Genomic DNA, 17064 nt, shown 5'->3' with positions numbered 1-17064 from the left:
AATTACGGGAGATCTGCATTGTATGTACAGTGTTTCTAAAACTCAATGTGTTTTACATTGTTTGACCTTTGTCACTTAAGAATTAACAGGTTCTGAAATTCTCCATCAGCTTTTGCTGGCAATTGTCAATCATTTGGTGAATTAAAATATTGCAGAAAGTATCACCGCATGCTCTGTGTAAAATTAACCCAAATGAATAATTAGATATGATCAATCTTAATAAGAAGCACACATAAAATCGTAGGTCTATTTGGTGAGAGGTCAACATTTGTCTGTAATTAAGTGATAATGTTTGTGGCATGTTAATGTTGAACAGAGTGAGAGCTCCTCCACTGCCTCTCTCTTTGCTAGGCGTCGCCTCTCTTCCGCGTGGGACGTCCTTACGTCTGAACCCCTTCAAGCCCCGCCCATGGAAATAACCCATAATAACCTTTGCTTCGGCGTCAGGCCGGTTCAGTGACGTCATCTCTCACCTGGGCTGGAAGGAAACGGCCGCGGCTCTCAAGGTGATTCCTTAAGGAACGAACAGCACGAGGAGAACGAGCTGTTTCACGCGGACCAGGGTTAAAGTCGACTTCGCAGTAAAGGAAACTCACCCAGCTCGGGCAGAAATGAAAGATTATATGACTGTTTAAGTGTTTTAACATGCAACACCACAACATGTTAATATGCATGTTTACCTGAACCCCTTCAGGTGACGTAAACAACAACCTCCACCTCACAGATCATTAAAAGGACGTAATCCTCCTTTCAACGACTAAATAAAGAATTACACACGTGTGTAATGTGAATAATGAAATATATATAATTAACTGATTGCATTATGGTCTCTGCTTCTTTTTATTGAATGGTGTAGTCGGGGGCAAAGGGCGGCCAGATGAGCCATCTCAGTGTGTTTGTGTGTGTGTGTGTGGGGCGAGATGGTTCTATCCTCCTGTAGCCCCTAGATGGCGCTGTTGGCCGCCCAGAGACTGAGCCCTCCCGGCCCTACAGTCAGGGGCCCCAGATCAGTGTTATTGAAGTGTAAATAGGTGTCTCGCAGTGTGTGACCACCATGCTTAAGACTTGGATGATAGCTTCTCATGATCATAATTAATTGTCAAGCTCTCCCTGTGTTCCCCCTCGAGGTCGTGACCTTGGAGGTGGTTCAGGGGTCACACTGAGGTCACACTGAGGTCACTGAGTGACGAGAACTGATATGGAATGAGGGAGTGGAGGGAGGCGGCACCGGCATTGAGGCTGATGTATAAATATTATGTCAATGTGTTTGTTTTGGGGTGGGGTAAGGGGTAAGTCCTGCAACCAGGGGTGTGAGGTTTGATCCCCTCTCCTCTAGGTTACCCCCGCAAGTCAAAGGGCAAAAGACTGAACCCCCAGTTAACTTCCCGGGCGGCGCCACCGCTCCCACTGCTCCTTAATAACTAAGGATGGGTTAAATGCAGAGAACTAATTTCCCCTTGGGGATTAATAAAAGTGTATATTCTTCTTATTCTTGTTCGGGGCTTGGGAAAGACAGATGTGGAGGAGGTCGTTGTCTTTAATACTGGACCAGGTTTATTTGTGAAACTGTTGCTTACAAATAAATCTACGTGAATTGAACTCTGAGTCCTGTGGGTGATTACTGAGGTCCAGAGGGTGAGTCTCCTGTGGCGTCTCACCAGCAGTCAGATAGGAGAGAGAAACAAGTTTATATGCATCAGGTTAAGAGATTAGTCAGAATCGAGGAAGAAATCCAGCCACAACAACTGTGAAGGTCAATGAGAAACACTGTGAAGGTCAATGAGAAACACTGAAGAAACTTCTGTTGGACCCGACAACCTGAATTGAAGCTCAACATACATAATGTCTGAACTCACAGTGGAAGTGAAGTTAACATGTTTATAAGTATCAGATCATAATGTAATAAACTATATCATCTGTCATATATCAGCCCATTGAGGCCTGAGGGAGGAAGTGGAGGCCGGCGTTGTTCATACTGAACGTGGTAAATCACAAATGATGAAATCACAACAGTACAGAATAAAGTATAAAAGAGTTTAAAGTTACTTATTGCTAGAAGAAATGAAGCTGGTGCATAAACAGTCAAATAAATGAACCGCTCCCGGTCTGTGATTCTAGAACCATATAAATGTTGTTTAATTGTCATTTAATCCTCCATTGAAATCCCCCTGAGAATTTAAGAAGATTTAAGTTTTCAAATGTTTACATAATAAAGAGATGCGATGAAAACATCAGATTCTAGTGACTGGTGTTGACTGCACTCAACAACAGAGGACTGAGAGCCAATCAGAGCTCTGCTTTAGACATCGAACATGGCAAGTAGAGAAAAAAAAGAAAAAAAAGGGAGGGGGACAAGTTCAGTCGAGGAGAAAGACGAGATGCTACTCCCTCGCGTCATCATGAGCCTCCGCCTCCTCACATGAAGTCATCGGCTGAGCTGTCAATCAAGCCCCCCCTGCACAGACCTTTGACCTTTGACCTCACATCGGATCAGGAAACAGAAACAAAAATAAAGTCACCGGCAGAGAGGAGACGTGTTGCTTCAGCCTACGCCATACCTGAGACCTCACGGAGGGCAGGAGGTCATCGGGCTCCTGGAGGCCGAACACACGAGTCCTCTTCCTCTCGTGCTCATTCATGATGGCCGACGGCGCCGAGAGGAGAAGCTGAGGCGGCGCCGCCGAGAGGAAACACGCCGCTTCTAAACCCTTACGCTCATTGTTGACTTCCATATTTTATTTAGATTTTGGCTCAGAGGACTCATTTTATAGACGGTGCTTAGAGAAGGAGCAGGAAGGTGAAGGCTGTTACCCATCAGAGGGGAGACGGGACGCCCCCCTGCTGGTGACTTGGTGTATCACCTCCTCTCCACACAAAGGGGCAACGTTCAACCATTAGTCCTCGATATCGTAGATTTACCCACAATGCATCTGAATGCTGTTCAGGTGCATCGTTTGACTTGTAGTCTTCAGAGCGGTGAGGCCCAGACGATGGACGCCAACACGGCCTCGACTCGCACCGCGTGAACGAGTTCAGTGACACGATGTTCGTCAAGCAGGATTTAAGTTTGAAACTCAGTCAAACAGACAGTTCGCCCAGTCGGGTTCTCGATACCCCAAACAACGTGATGTAATGTGGCTGTCGTCTCGGGTCGTGTTCTGGCTCAGTACTCGGGAGACATTTCATTTGTGATGGCGGTGCAGCACCAGCAATAAAACACAACGGGCACTTCCAGAACGCCAAAGATGGAAACCAGAACATGACCACTGAGCGGTGGTTCTGGAGTTTGTTGATTACGCCACGGAGCGGGGAAATCAAACTGTCGGACGGCATGAATCATAATTAACTGAATTAATGGACCCGGTTGGTTCTCAGAATCTCTGTCGTCATAGACGGCTTCTCTAGATACATTTTAGGTGTTTAATAATCTACGTGGATGAAATGTATTAATCAGAGCGATTAGAAGGACGAGGAAACATTATGAGACCCAAATGGACTCAATCCTCCCACGCAGTTACGTTCATGAAGTCTGGACTGAAGCGACTGAAGCAGGAACACGCTGCACGCTGTATGAAATTTATTCTGTTGGCATTAATATACAAGAACGATGACGCTGGTTACAGGAGGGACACACAGCGGGGGGGGGGGGGTCACTCTGTATGGGTTAAAAAATAAAAAGATACCTAGAATCTACACATGTCCAGGGTCAAACATCAGGAGCACATCTGGAATGACTTCCCGAGGCGTTCCTCGTGGAGCAGCCTCCTCCTCACTCCTCACTCCTCACTCCTCACTCCTCACTCCTCACTCCTCACTCCTCACTCCTCACTCCTCACTCCTTGCGGCGCTTCTTGTCGTGGTAGTCGTCCTTGGAGCGGCTGCTGCTGCCGGCTGACGGCCTCTTGGAGCCGCCGTGCTGCTTGGCCTCCTCCAGGAACTTGTCCAGGCCGAAGGGGTCCTCCTCAAACTGGACCGGGCCCTCTCGCCGCTGGCCGTGGTCGGCGCCCGAGAACTCTTTGTCCGGGACGAACCTGAGGGGGGGAAGCACAGCGTGGTTGCCGGGGGCGACGGCTCAGTGTTGCCGCTGCTCTGGTCCTTGAGGTGCTGCAGAGCCGGAGCACGCCGCTCTGGAAGGACGAGCTCATCGAGAGCGACCGGCTTCTCGCTCTACGCGAAGAAATATAGGATTCCACCCTGGAACTCACGACTGTTCAGTTTGGGGTCACAATTTGATGTTTTCCACTTTTATTGATCAAATTAATATAAAATATAGTCCAGACATCGCCGACGTTATAAATAATGATGTTTATAGTAAATAGTAATGTAGTTCTTCTTGTTCTCAAAGGAAGGCCAGTTTTATAGCTTCACCAGCAGCATAACTGTTTTCAGCTGCGCTCACATAAGAGTTTAAAGGGTTTTCTACCTCTCCGCTAGTCTTCTAAGGCGATAACACAATGTACCACTAGAACACTGGAGATGGGCCTCTACACACCTCTGGAGAGACTTCACTAAACACCAGAGAATAGTCATTAACACATTAACTATGTAGAGAGTTATGATTTAATGTTATCTTCATCGGAAAAAACAATGCTTTGAAAAAAGACGACATTTCTAAGTGACCCTAAACTTTTGAAAGATAGTGTAAGTTCGTAGGCCTCATAGACAAAGAGGTTCTATGTCTCCTAGAGGCCAGAGGACCAGGGCCACGCGGGGCCCCTAGAGCCCAGAGGACCAGGGCCACGCGGGGCTACTAGAGCCCAGAGGACCAGGGCCACGCGGGGCTACTAGAGCCCAGAGGACCAGGGCCACGCCGGGCTACTAGAGCCCAGAGGACCAGGGCCACACGGGGCTACTAGAGCCCAGAGGACCAGGGCCACACGGGGCTACTAGAGCCCAGAGGACCAGGGCCACGCGGAGCTACTAGAGCCCAGAGGACCAGGGCCACACGGGGCTACTAGAGCCCAGAGGACCAGGGCCACACGGGGCTACTAGAGCCCAGAGGACCAGGGCCACACGGGGCTCCTAGAGCCCAGAGGACCAGGGCCACGCGGAGCTACTAGAGCCCAGAGGACCAGGGCCACGCCGGGCTACTAGAGCCCAGAGGACCAGGGCCACGCGGAGCTACTAGAGCCCAGAGGACCAGGGCCACACGGGGCTACTAGAGCCCAGAGGACCAGGGCCACACGGAGCTACTAGAGCCCAGAGGACCAGGGCCACACGGGGCTACTAGAGCCCAGAGGACCAGGGCCACGCCGGGCTACTAGAGCCCAGAGGACCAGGGCCACACGGGGCTACTAGAGCCCAGAGGACCAGGGCCACGCCGGGCTACTAGAGCCCAGAGGACCAGGGCCACGCGGAGCTACTAGAGCCCAGAGGACCAGGGCCACACGGGCTACTAGAGGCCAGAGGACCAGGGCCACACGGGGCTACTAGAGCGTCAATATGAATATGAATGACCTCCGGCCGAGCGACTGGTACCTGTTGTTGTGCATCAGGGTGTCGAAGTCGTCCGTGTAGGCGTCCTTGTCGATGTTCTTGCTGGGCCGGTAGATGTTGGCGGCCATGTCTTTGGCGCCGCGGAACGGCTGGTCGTACACGTTGTAGGTCTCATCCTCGCCGCCGGCAAACCCGCTGTCCATGCCCTGGAGAGAGGGGGAGGGGCTTAAGAAAGATGCACGTCAAGGCTTTAAACCCGCTATTTTTTTCCATGACTTTTCCAGGCATGGAAAAAAACATTTAAAAATTCAATGACTTTCCAGGTTTTCCATGAGCTTCGGTCCAGCTTTGGGTTCCCCCGACAGGCCCAGGACTCACAGCTCCCTTCCGGCTGCAGAGCGTGGCCGTTGCTCCGCACCTGTCAGGTATCGTGCTGATCGCTGCTCACCTTGCTCTGGTTGAAGAGCCGCTGGTCGTACTGCGCCTCGCCGCCAGCGCGAGGGTTAGGAACGCCCAGAGCGATGAGCTCACTGATGTCACGGTCCTGGTCCCTCTGCAGCTTTGACCTGGGACAAGAAGATCAGTCAGGAGACAAGAGACACACTACAGAGACAAGAGACACACTACAGAGACAAGAGACAAGAGACACACTACAGAGACACGAGACACTAAAGAGACACACTACAGAGACAAGAGACACACTACAGAGACAAGAGACACACTACAGAGACAAGAGACACTACAGAGACAAGAGACACACTACAAGAGACACTAAAGAGACAAGAGACACATTACAGAGACAAGAGACACTAAAGAGACAAGAGACACTACAGAGACAAGAGACAAGAGACACACTACAGAGACAAGAGACACACTACAGAGACGGGAGACACACTACAGAGACAAGAGACACTACAGAGACAAGAGACACTACAGAGACACACTACAGAGACAAGAGACACTACAGAGACAAGAGACACACTACAAGAGACACTAAAGAGACAAGAGACACACTACAGAGACAAGAGACACTAAAGAGACAAGAAAGACAAGAGACACACTACAGAGGTCCAACAGAAAATACAATATAACACACACACCTCTTATCAGGCGCAGCCCGGGAGATGTTCCTGTCGTGCTGCCTCTCTTTCCGTCTGTCATGGCGGATCTCGTCGCGCTCCCTGACCTCGGTGTCCTCACCTCCACCTGGCGGGGGAGAAGGAGGGAAGAGAAGAGGAGAAACAATCAGGAGGTTTATTAATCATCATTTAACAATCGTCCCAGCATCTCGGCCCCGTCCACACGGCGGGGGACACGTCATCTCTCAGGACGCCGTGGCCTCAGTCCGAAACCAGGTGACGTCAGACACCAGGTGAAGTCAGAACCAGGAGGCGTGACTCGCCTTTGTCTCCGTGGCTCTTGATGCCGGCCCTGCGGTCTCTGGCCATCTGGGCCAACTCCCTGAGCTTCTCCTCCTTCTTCTCCTTTTCCTTCTGGGCCATCTTCTTCTCCACCTGGGCTCTCATCTCCACCGCCTCTCTGGCCTGTGGGAGCCATCTGCAATGTCACACTCAGGTACATAAAGATAGGGAAAGAGAAGGGGGCGGGCGCACCTTTCTGTCGGCGATGTAGAGCGCCTCGGCCAGCTTGGCAAAGTTCTCGTTGATGTGGACGGTCTGCAGGCCCCGCCCATCGGCAGCCAGGCGCTTGTCCAGAGGAATGGTGTAGCCCTGGAACACGCCAAGCACACGGGAACCACGCGTGAGACACCGGCAGGACCACGAGAACACGCATGACGCTCATCCCGAAGCATCGTCACACGTCTCCACGGCGCCGTCGGGTTACCTTGGCGTTCTTCCAGTTGGAGATGCAGGGAGGAATCTTCCACTCCTGCTGCTCCTTCACGGTCATCTACGCCGAGCAGAGGGAGAAACGTCAAACAGGGCGGAGGGGAATCGTGTTTCACGGTGAGCGAGCAGCACGGCGCTCAGCGCCCCCTACCTTCCTGCTGGGGGAGTGCATGACGGGGGCGGGGGGGGACGGGGGGCCGCGGGGGATCTTCTTGTTGATCCTGAAACAATCAGCAGATTTATTGAGAGTTCAGACCGACGGCCAAAAGGAAAATCACAAGAAATGACTTCAAGTTTCATTTTACAGACTGAACTGAAAGCTCGTTGGATTTATTTGGGATATTACGAAGCTGGAAAAGGCTAAACACAGGATTAAAAGATGTTTTTCTATTGTAGGAGTTCATTTATGGAACAACGTTCAAATGGATATGAGAATGGTTTTACTGGTTTTGGGTTTTCAAAAGGACTATTTATTATACGTCGCTCTACACGCAGCGCGCTCTGCACACGTCACTCTACACGCAGCGCGCTCTGCACACGTCACTCTACACGCAGCGCGCTCTACACACGTCGCTCTACACGCAGCGCTCTGCACACGTCACTACAGCGCGCTCTGCACACGCCTACGCGCGCTCTACACGCAGCGCGCTCTACACACGTCGCTCTACACGCAGCGCGCTCTACACACGTCGCTCTACATGCAGCGCGCTCTGCACACGTCGCTCTACATGCAGCGCGCTCTGCACACGGCGCTCTACATGCAGCGCGCTCTGCACACGTCGCTCTACATGCAGCGCGCTCTACACGCCGCTCTGCAGCGCGCTTGCAGCGCTTACATGCACACGGCGCTCTACATGCAGCGCGCTCTGCACACGGCGCTCTGCACACGGCGCTCTACATGCAGCGCGCTCTACACACGTCGCTCTACATGCAGCGCGCTCTACACACGTCGCTCTACACGCAGCGCGCTCTGCACACGTCGTCACAGCTCCTGGATCACACGTTCACTCACTTGAAGCGAGGCGGCTCCATGGGATCCTTCTGCATCTCCACCATGCGGATCACCCTCTGCTTGGCGCCCGAGTTAAACGCCACGCCCTGCTGGGACGGGGTGTACCTGGAGAGAGACGAGCAGAAAGAAATACGTCACAATGCGGAGAACCTTTAACTCGACACGCGCCACTGCATTCCTGCACGGCGTCAGTGCAGCTCGACACGGAGGCTCAATCCTCACGTCACGTTTACCAAGACGCCGATTGGTCAGAAACACACAGGAGTCGCTGCAGGAGAAACATGCGACGCGGAGACGCTGTAGACGCTTCCTCGTTGACTCAGCGTCCGTCACTCGCTCACACACCGGTGACAGGACGGCGTGGAGTTAAGCGTCTTGCTCAAGGGCACGTTGACATGGAAGCGTCTCCTGCGGTTGAAGGACGCCGCTCTCTACCAAGTCGTAACGGCGTGAACAACAAATACATTGAAGCTAGTTAACGTTCGCGCCTCAGACCCGTTTGGCTACATAACAGCGCTAACAGGTTAGCTGTGATTCAGTCCCTTCATGACTGAGCAGCTCTTCATGGAGGGCAAAGCGTTCCAATTACATCATTTACAATGTAAATACAATAAATACAGTTTGATAGAGGTTTTCATGGAAAAATAAGATATTTAAGATATAACTGACTTGTTTAACTTTCTAACTAACACTTGTTTTTTCAATCATTAATTTCCGTATGATTTTAATAGATTGTTTCAACAAAGGATCAAATTCATAACATTTCAAACTCCATGTTAATTTGATCTATTTTCAAACGGGCCTCGGTGCTCAGGGGTCAGACAGATGTCGACCTCTGGGTTTCCAGGACACGGTCGATATGCGATCGTGGATTATCCCTGAGCTACCGTTGCTATGGCTACCAAACCGTTCAGTTGAGGTGCGTTCACTCGCAGCACGAAAAAGAAAGAAATGCAACGCTACTGTGTCGGAGAATATTGTGAGCGTCTTTCTTTTAAAAACATGAATTATTTCAAACTCGGAGTAAATGAACATGTGAATATAACTTATTTCCATGACGTTTCCAGGTTTTCCATGAGCGTACGAACCCCGAGTTACTTATTCATTCATTCAGTATGTTTGGCCATCTGGCCAGAAATGGATTGCATGTACTTAATGTAACACGCATCTGATGTAACACACACCTGATGTAACACACCTGATGTAACACACACCTGATGTAACACACACCTGATGTAACACACACCTGATGTAACACACCTGATGTAACATACCTGGTATGTTACATACTTTAGAGTAGAGACTGTGTCTGTCCCACGGCCACTTCAATTAAATAAATCAAAAGTAAGCAGAAGAGGAGTCGTACACAATAACCTTATACAAGTTAACACAATTATTTCAGCAGTGCAACAAAATAGGTCTATTAAATGTGGTCTCCTAAATATTCGATCTCTGTCATCTAAAGCTGTGTTACTAAATGATTTAATATCAGATAATCACATTGATTTATGTTGCCTAACTGAAACCTGGCTGAGCCATGAAGAATATGTCTGCCTGAATGAATCGACTCCTCCAAGTCATATTAATACTCACATTCCTCGAGGCACCGGTCGAGGAGGTGGAGTAGCAGCCATCTTTGAATCGAGCCTATTAATTAATCCTCAACCAAAATTACACTCCACCTCATTTGAAAGCCTTGTTCTTAGTCTTTCACATCCAACCTGGAAAACACTACAGCCAATTCGATTTGTGATTCTGTACCGGCCACCAGGTCCATATTCAGAGTTTATATCTGAATTCTCAGAATGTATATCTAGTTTGGTTCTTAAAACCGATAAAGTTATTATTGTTGGAGATTTTAATATCCATGTGGATGTTGATAATGATTGCCTTAGTGCTGCATTCATCTCCTTGTTGGACTCGATTGGCTTCTGTCAGAGGTACAGAAACCCACTCACAGCTTTGGCCACACGCTTGATCTTGTTCTTACTTATGGCGTTGACATTGAGCATTTGAACGTCTTCCCACAGAATCCTCTTCTGTCAGACCACAACCTCATAACTTTTGAATTTATACTACGGGTGTACTCCGTTAGTCAAAAGTTTCTACACTAGATGTCTAACTGACAGTGCTGTAGCTAAATTTAAAGCGATTCCTTCTGTATTTGATTCGATACGTCTCAATATAACAGAGGACTCCTGGTCTAACTTTAGTCCGTCCCAGATTGATCATCTTGTTGACAGTGCCATAGGCTCTCTGAGAATGACACTGGACTCGATAGCCTCTGAAGAAGAAGACAGTGAGGAAGAGGAGGTTTGCTCCTGGTATAACCCTCAGACCGCAAACTGAAGCAAGCGTCACGAAAGCTTGAGCATATGGCGTTCAACTAATCTCAAGAATCCCGCTTAGTTTGGCGAGATAGTCTTAAAACATATAAGAAGGCCCTCCGTAATGCCAGAGCAGCCTATTACTCATCAGTAATAGAGAAAAATAAAAACAACCCCAGGTTTCTCTTCAGCACTGTAGCCAGGCTGACAGAGAGTCACAGCTCTGTGGAGCCGAGCATTCCTATAAACCTCAGTGGTAATGACTTTATGAACTTCTTTAATGAAAAGATTTTAACTATTAGGGACAAGATTAATATTCTCTTGCCCATAACCAGTGCCAATCTGTCCTCAAGTGGAATGGCCTTGGAAACCGCTGTATGCCCTGGTGTATATTTGGAGGGCTTTTCTCCCATCAACCGTGACCAATTATCTTCAACGGTTTCTACTACGAACACGTCTACCTGTCTCTTGGACCCCATCCCGACGAGGCTGCTTAAAGACGTTTTGCCTTTAATTGGCGGCTCTCTATTAGATATTATCAATGTGTCTCTGCTAACAGGCCACGTACCACACTCCTTCAAGGTGGCTGTTATTAAACCTCTCCTGAAGAAGCCCACTCTGGATCCAGAGGTGTTGGCTAACTTCAGACCGATCTCTAACCTCCCCAGCCTCTCCAAGATCCTTGAGAAAGTGGTGCAAATCAGTTGTGCGACTTTCTACATCATAATAGTTTATTTGCGAAATTTCAATCAGGATTTAGAAAACACCACAGCACCGAGGCGGCACTGGTGAAAATTACAAATGACCTCTTAATGGCAGCAGATAAAGGACTCCTCTGTCCTGGTCTTGTTAGACCTTAGTGCTGCATTCGACACCATTGACCATGACATCCTGTTACAGAGACTGGAGCAGTCGATTGGCATTTCAGGCACGGCACTAATTTGGTTTAAATCCTATTTATCAGATCGATCTCAGTTTGTATTTGTAAACGATGACGCCGATAACCACCAACGTTAATCACGGAGTTCCACAAGGTTCTGTGCTTGGACCAATTTTATTTACCTTATACATGCTTCCTTTGGGCAATATTATCAGGAAACACTCCATAAACTTTCATTGTTATGCAGATGACACTCAACTATATTTATCGATAAAACCAGAGGAGAGCAACCAACTCTGTAAAATTCAAGCATGTCTTAAAGACATAAAAACATGGATGACCTGCAACTTCTTGATGTTAAACTCAGACAAAACCGAAGTAATTTTAATTGGCCCTGAGCACCTCAGAGATCAATTATCTGGTGATGTGGATTCTGTAGACGGCATTGCCCTGGCATCCAACACCACTGTAAAGAATCTTGGCGTTATCTTTGATCGGGACTTGTCCTTTAACTCCCACGTAAAGCAAATCTCAAGGACTGCATTCTTTCATCTACGTCATATTTCAAAAATCAGGCACATCTTGTCTCAAAAAGATGCAGAAAAATTGGTTCACGCGTTCGTTACTTCGAGACTGGATTACTGCAACTCCTTATTAGCAGGCTGCTCTAATAAATCTCTTAGGTCCTCCAGTTGATCCAGAATGCTGCAGCTCGTGTTCTCACTAAAACTAAGAAAGAGATCACATCACTCCTGCACTAGCTGCTCTGCACTGGCTCCCAGTAAAATCAAGAATCACTTTTAAAATTCTTCTCTTAACCTACAAAGCCTTGATTGGTGATGCTCCATCATATCTTAAGGAGCTTGTCACCATATTGCCCCACTAGAGCTCGCTCACTAAATGCGGACTACTTGTAGTTCCTAGAGTCTTAAAAAGTAGAATGGGAGCCAGAGCCTATAGTTATCAGGCTGCTCGTTTATGGAACCAGGTGCCAATTTCAGTCCGGGAGGCAGACACAGTCACCTGGTTTAGAGTAGACTTAAGACCTTCCTCTTTGACAGAGTTTATAGTTAGGGCTGAATCAGGTTCACCTGGTCCAGCCCTTGATATGCTGCTATAGGCTTATAGCTGCCGGGGACGTTAGGATGCACTGAGTACCTATCTCCTCTTTTTCTCTCCTTAAGGATGAATTTTCATCTCTCAATCACCGTTACTAACTCTGCTTTCTCCCGAAGTCCTTTTGACTTTCGTCTCATGGGGTCATCGGACCCTATGAGACGGCATAGATCCTATCTGCCTGATGGTTCGTTTGTGGTGTGGAATTCCTGCTCATGACTACGCCACTGTCCTGTTGAGACTCCGCCCTCCTCCTCCCACCGCCATCTGCCTGATGGATCGTGGAGGTCTCCATCCTGGAATATGCCTACTATGAACTATTCATACACTCTGTCATATTCATTGAATGTATTTAACTCTAAATCTGTCCTTCTGTACACATTACATCTATTGCATCTGTCCATCCTGGAGAGGGATCCTCCTCTGTTGCTCTCCTGCAGGTTTCTTCCCTTTTTTTCCCCTGAAGGGTTATTTGGGAGTTTTTCCTGGTCCGATGTGAGGTTTTGGGGCAGGGATGTCTATGTGTACAGATTGTAAAGCACTCCGAGACAAATTTGTAATTTGTGAAATTGGGCTATACAAATAAACTGAATTGAATTGAATTGATGTAACACACACCTGATGTAACATACCTGATGTAACATACCTGATGTAACACACCTGATGTAACACACACCTGATGTAACACACCTGATGTAACACACACCTGATGTAACACACACCTGATGTAACACACCTGATGTAACACCTGATGTAACATACCTGATGTAACACACACCTGATGTAACACACACCTGATGTAACATACCTGATGTAACACACACCTGATGTAACACACCTGATGTAACACACCTGATGTAACACACCTGATGTAACACACACCTGATGTAACACACACCTGATGTAACACACACCTGATGTAACACACCTGATGTAACACACCTGATGTAACATGCACCTGATGTAACATGCACCTGATGTAACACGCACCTGATGTAACACGCACCTGATGTAACACACACCTGATGTAACACACACCTGATGTAACACACACCTGATGTAACACACCTGATGTAACACACCTGATGTAACACACACCTGATGTAACACACACCTGATGTAACACACACCTGATGTAACACACCTGATGTAACACACACCTGATGTAACACACACCTGATGTAACACACACCTGATGTAACACACACCTGATGTAACACACCTGATGTAACACACCTGATGTAACACACCTGATGTAACACACCTGATGTAACATACCTGATGTAACACACCTGATGTAACATACCTGATGTAACACACCTGATGTAACACACCTGATGTAACACACACCTGATGTAACACACCTGATGTAACACACCTGATGTAACACACCTGATGTAACACACCTGATGTAACACACACCTGATGTAACACACACCTGATGTAACACACCTGATGTAACACACCTGATGTAACATACACCTGATGTAACACACACCTGATGTAACACACACCTGATGTAACACACACCTGATGTAACATACCTGATGTAACACACCTGATGTAACACACACCTGATGTAACACACCTGATGTAACACACCTGATGTAACACACACACCTGATGTAACATACCTGATGTACTGGGCCGGCGCCTGCTTGTCGGCGGCCCTCACCGGCATGGCGGCAGCGATCTTTTGGGACACCTGCTTGTCCAGGGCGCTGCGGGTCTTCTCTGTCAGCTGCACACGAGGACCACCAGGTAGAGTTAGCTCATTTTAACTGGGGACAGGTACGCAAGTTTCACAGTAACATCCGCTCAGTGGATGACATCACACCTGCTCTCCCAGGGTAGATAGTATCTGCTCTTTGAGTATTCAGGTGTACAGCCCCGTGCAGAGCGTGATCTGACGGTGACCTGCTCGTAACTCAGTGTTTCATGAGCGCCGCGTACCTCTTTCAGCGCCTCCTCGTCCGGCTTCTGGAGCTCTGGAGTGTCGTCATTCAGGACTTCCTTTGGCAGCAGGTCGGTGTACTTACTGAAGATCACCTGCGGCGGGGAGAGACGGGAAATGACTCGACAAACGAACCACGACAACGGATTGTTTTGCTGTGCGTCACGGTATGAAAACATGTTGTATAAAGTTATTGAAGGTGATTAATAGCAATAAGAAGTCCCTGGTGTCATCAATGAGTTGTGTGGATGGGGTGGGGGGGGCGGTTGGTTAGATGCCTGAAAGAAAGGTCTGTGGTTCAAACAAGTTGAAGTGATACGTTCATGACATAAAATGACATCAATAAATGTCACTCAGGAATGTTTACGCTAAAATAAGAAAAATGAGTCTGTTGTCAATAAGATGCTAAATGAGACGCCGACTCGTCTGTCGGGTGGGTTCCTCTACGACCGGCGCCGACTGGACAGAAACGCATCGCACATGTCGGGGCTTCCTTTTGGTTCCTTCTCTGGTGACTCCGCCCGGTCAGCAGGTGAAATAGCCTCTCGTGTGACTGTTACAGCGGAGGCCCCGAGCTCAGCAGCGTCAGGCTGACGGCCCCCTGAACACCTGGAGACCGACGATGACGAGCAGCCTGGACTCAGGTTAGCACCGTGACGTTGAGCAAGTCTTGCATTCATAAAAGTAGGCCGACAAATAATAAAGTAGCCATTGTAACCATGTTTAAGCTAGCTCGTAGCTCGTGGCTAGCGCGTGTGAACGGCTTCGACAGGGAATCTGACTGAAGAGGTTCTTCATGTCGTCTTTGTCGATCGTTGTTTTGTGCTTCTTTTATTAAGGATCGGTTCAGGCACGGCAGCGTTTTTAAAGTAACGGTTTAGCACCGGTATCGGAAAAACCCAACCGATCCCATCCCCGGTCGCCTGCCTTCACCGCCTCGTTGATGCCGATGTGAGCCGCTGTCGTCGTTTAGAACCGAAAGATTTTTGCTTCTGCAGATTGAATTTACACTTCCAAAAACACGCAGGTCTCATGAGCGTGTTTGGAAACAGACGTGTGGGGATGAGACGTCCAGACGATCCTCGCTGGTTAGCCAACAGGGATGAAATGGGACCTCTAGTGTGAGCCTTGGATGCGGTACATCTCTCCTGTGCCGGTTTACCTTATCCTTGCCCTGTCCTTGTCTGGCGATGGCGTCGTACTTGATCTTTCCTTCGGCGTCGACCTGCACCGCCAGGGCGTTGGACGTCTTCTTCTTCCTGCCCATCTCCAGAGGGAACTGGGCGACGTGGATCTCTGGGAACGCTCCTCCATCCCCGAAGTCCTGCAGAAAACATGTACGGCAGAACTTGAGACACAGGACTGAGGACTGGTGCTGCACAGCTGCAGGACAGATGCTCCTCCACACCAGGCTTCAGACACACGGTGACGATGTTCCAGGACGTTTAACCACATTTCCATGACCACGTTTTTTTTTTTTTAAATCTCGCTGCATACATGAAAACGTGAGAAAATGTTGTATTTAAACTAACTGAGATTTACAAAGCATAAAGTATAACAAAAACGACTCAAACGAATGAGACACTAGTTTGATTAAAAGAATAAACATTATATAAATGTTTATTCTTTTTAAATCAAACTTGCGCCGCGACTATTAGAGCGTATGCCGGCTTATATTTTTAGCGTCTCTTTTAAAAACATTAATCAGTTCAAACGATGTAAATGAACATATGAATGTAAAACATTTCCCGTGACTTTTCCAAAACTTTTGGAATTACATATTTTTTCCAAGGACTTTTTCAGGCCTGGAAATAAATATTCTTCAAATCCCATGACTTCCCCAGGTGTTCCATGACCGCATGAGCCCTGATGTAGTTTCCGTCCAGCTGGACAACAACACAGCTGCGTGTGTGATGAGCACAGGGCCGCTCACCTCCAGGGAGCGGGGCACCCATCCCTTGCGGTGCTCGTACTGAGGGGGCTCCTTGCGGGTCGACACCAGGACCGTGGAGAAGCACTTCTGGGCCCGGAGCTTCTCCTCTGCCTCCAGCTGGTCCTGAGACAGCTGGGTCGGCGCCGGTAAAAAGCTGAACAGCACAATGAGACGGTGTTAGTTCCATCAGGGTTCTGACACATGGATGGATTTACAGGACTTTTCTATGACTTTTCCATGACTTTAAACCAAATGTCCACGACCAAACTGAAATCTCGGTATGAACAAGAACAATTTAGAAAATGTTGTGCGTTTTTGAGCGTCTTTCTTTAAAAAAACATATTAATTACTTCAAACTCGGCGTAAATGAACATGTGATTATAACATGTCCATGACTTTTCCAAAACTTTTATTATTTAAGTTTTTTCCATGACTTTTCCAGGCCTGGAAATAATCATTTTAAAATGCCATGACTTTTCCAGGTTTTCCATGACCGTGCGGTGTTCGATGGTTTCACGGTAACGTTCTCCAAGCTGTTGTGAAGCTAACCCCGTAA

General features: G+C 48.2%; 1 protein-coding gene across 1 annotated transcript; it reads right to left on the bottom strand.

The window, feature by feature from the left end:
- Positions 1 to 3562: 3562 nt before the first annotated feature.
- Positions 3563 to 16682, bottom strand: snw1 (SNW domain containing 1; the record flags this gene model as incomplete). Its single annotated transcript, XM_056428957.1, has 13 exons — positions 3563 to 4031; positions 5479 to 5642; positions 5885 to 6002; positions 6537 to 6642; positions 6839 to 6980; positions 7050 to 7166; positions 7282 to 7347; positions 7438 to 7507; positions 8299 to 8403; positions 14256 to 14362; positions 14575 to 14670; positions 15738 to 15899; positions 16509 to 16682. Coding segments are annotated over 13 exons (1626 nt in total), but the record flags the coding sequence as incomplete, so codon positions are not given.
- Positions 16683 to 17064: the final 382 nt, after the last annotated feature.

The sequence above is a fragment of the Pseudoliparis swirei genome, chromosome 12 (genome assembly GCF_029220125.1).
Source record: "Pseudoliparis swirei isolate HS2019 ecotype Mariana Trench chromosome 12, NWPU_hadal_v1, whole genome shotgun sequence".
NCBI classification, from domain to species: Eukaryota; Metazoa; Chordata; class Actinopteri; order Perciformes; family Liparidae; genus Pseudoliparis; species Pseudoliparis swirei.
The sequence above is the reverse complement of the archived record's forward strand: the minus strand, read 5'-3'. Positions and strand labels throughout refer to the sequence as shown.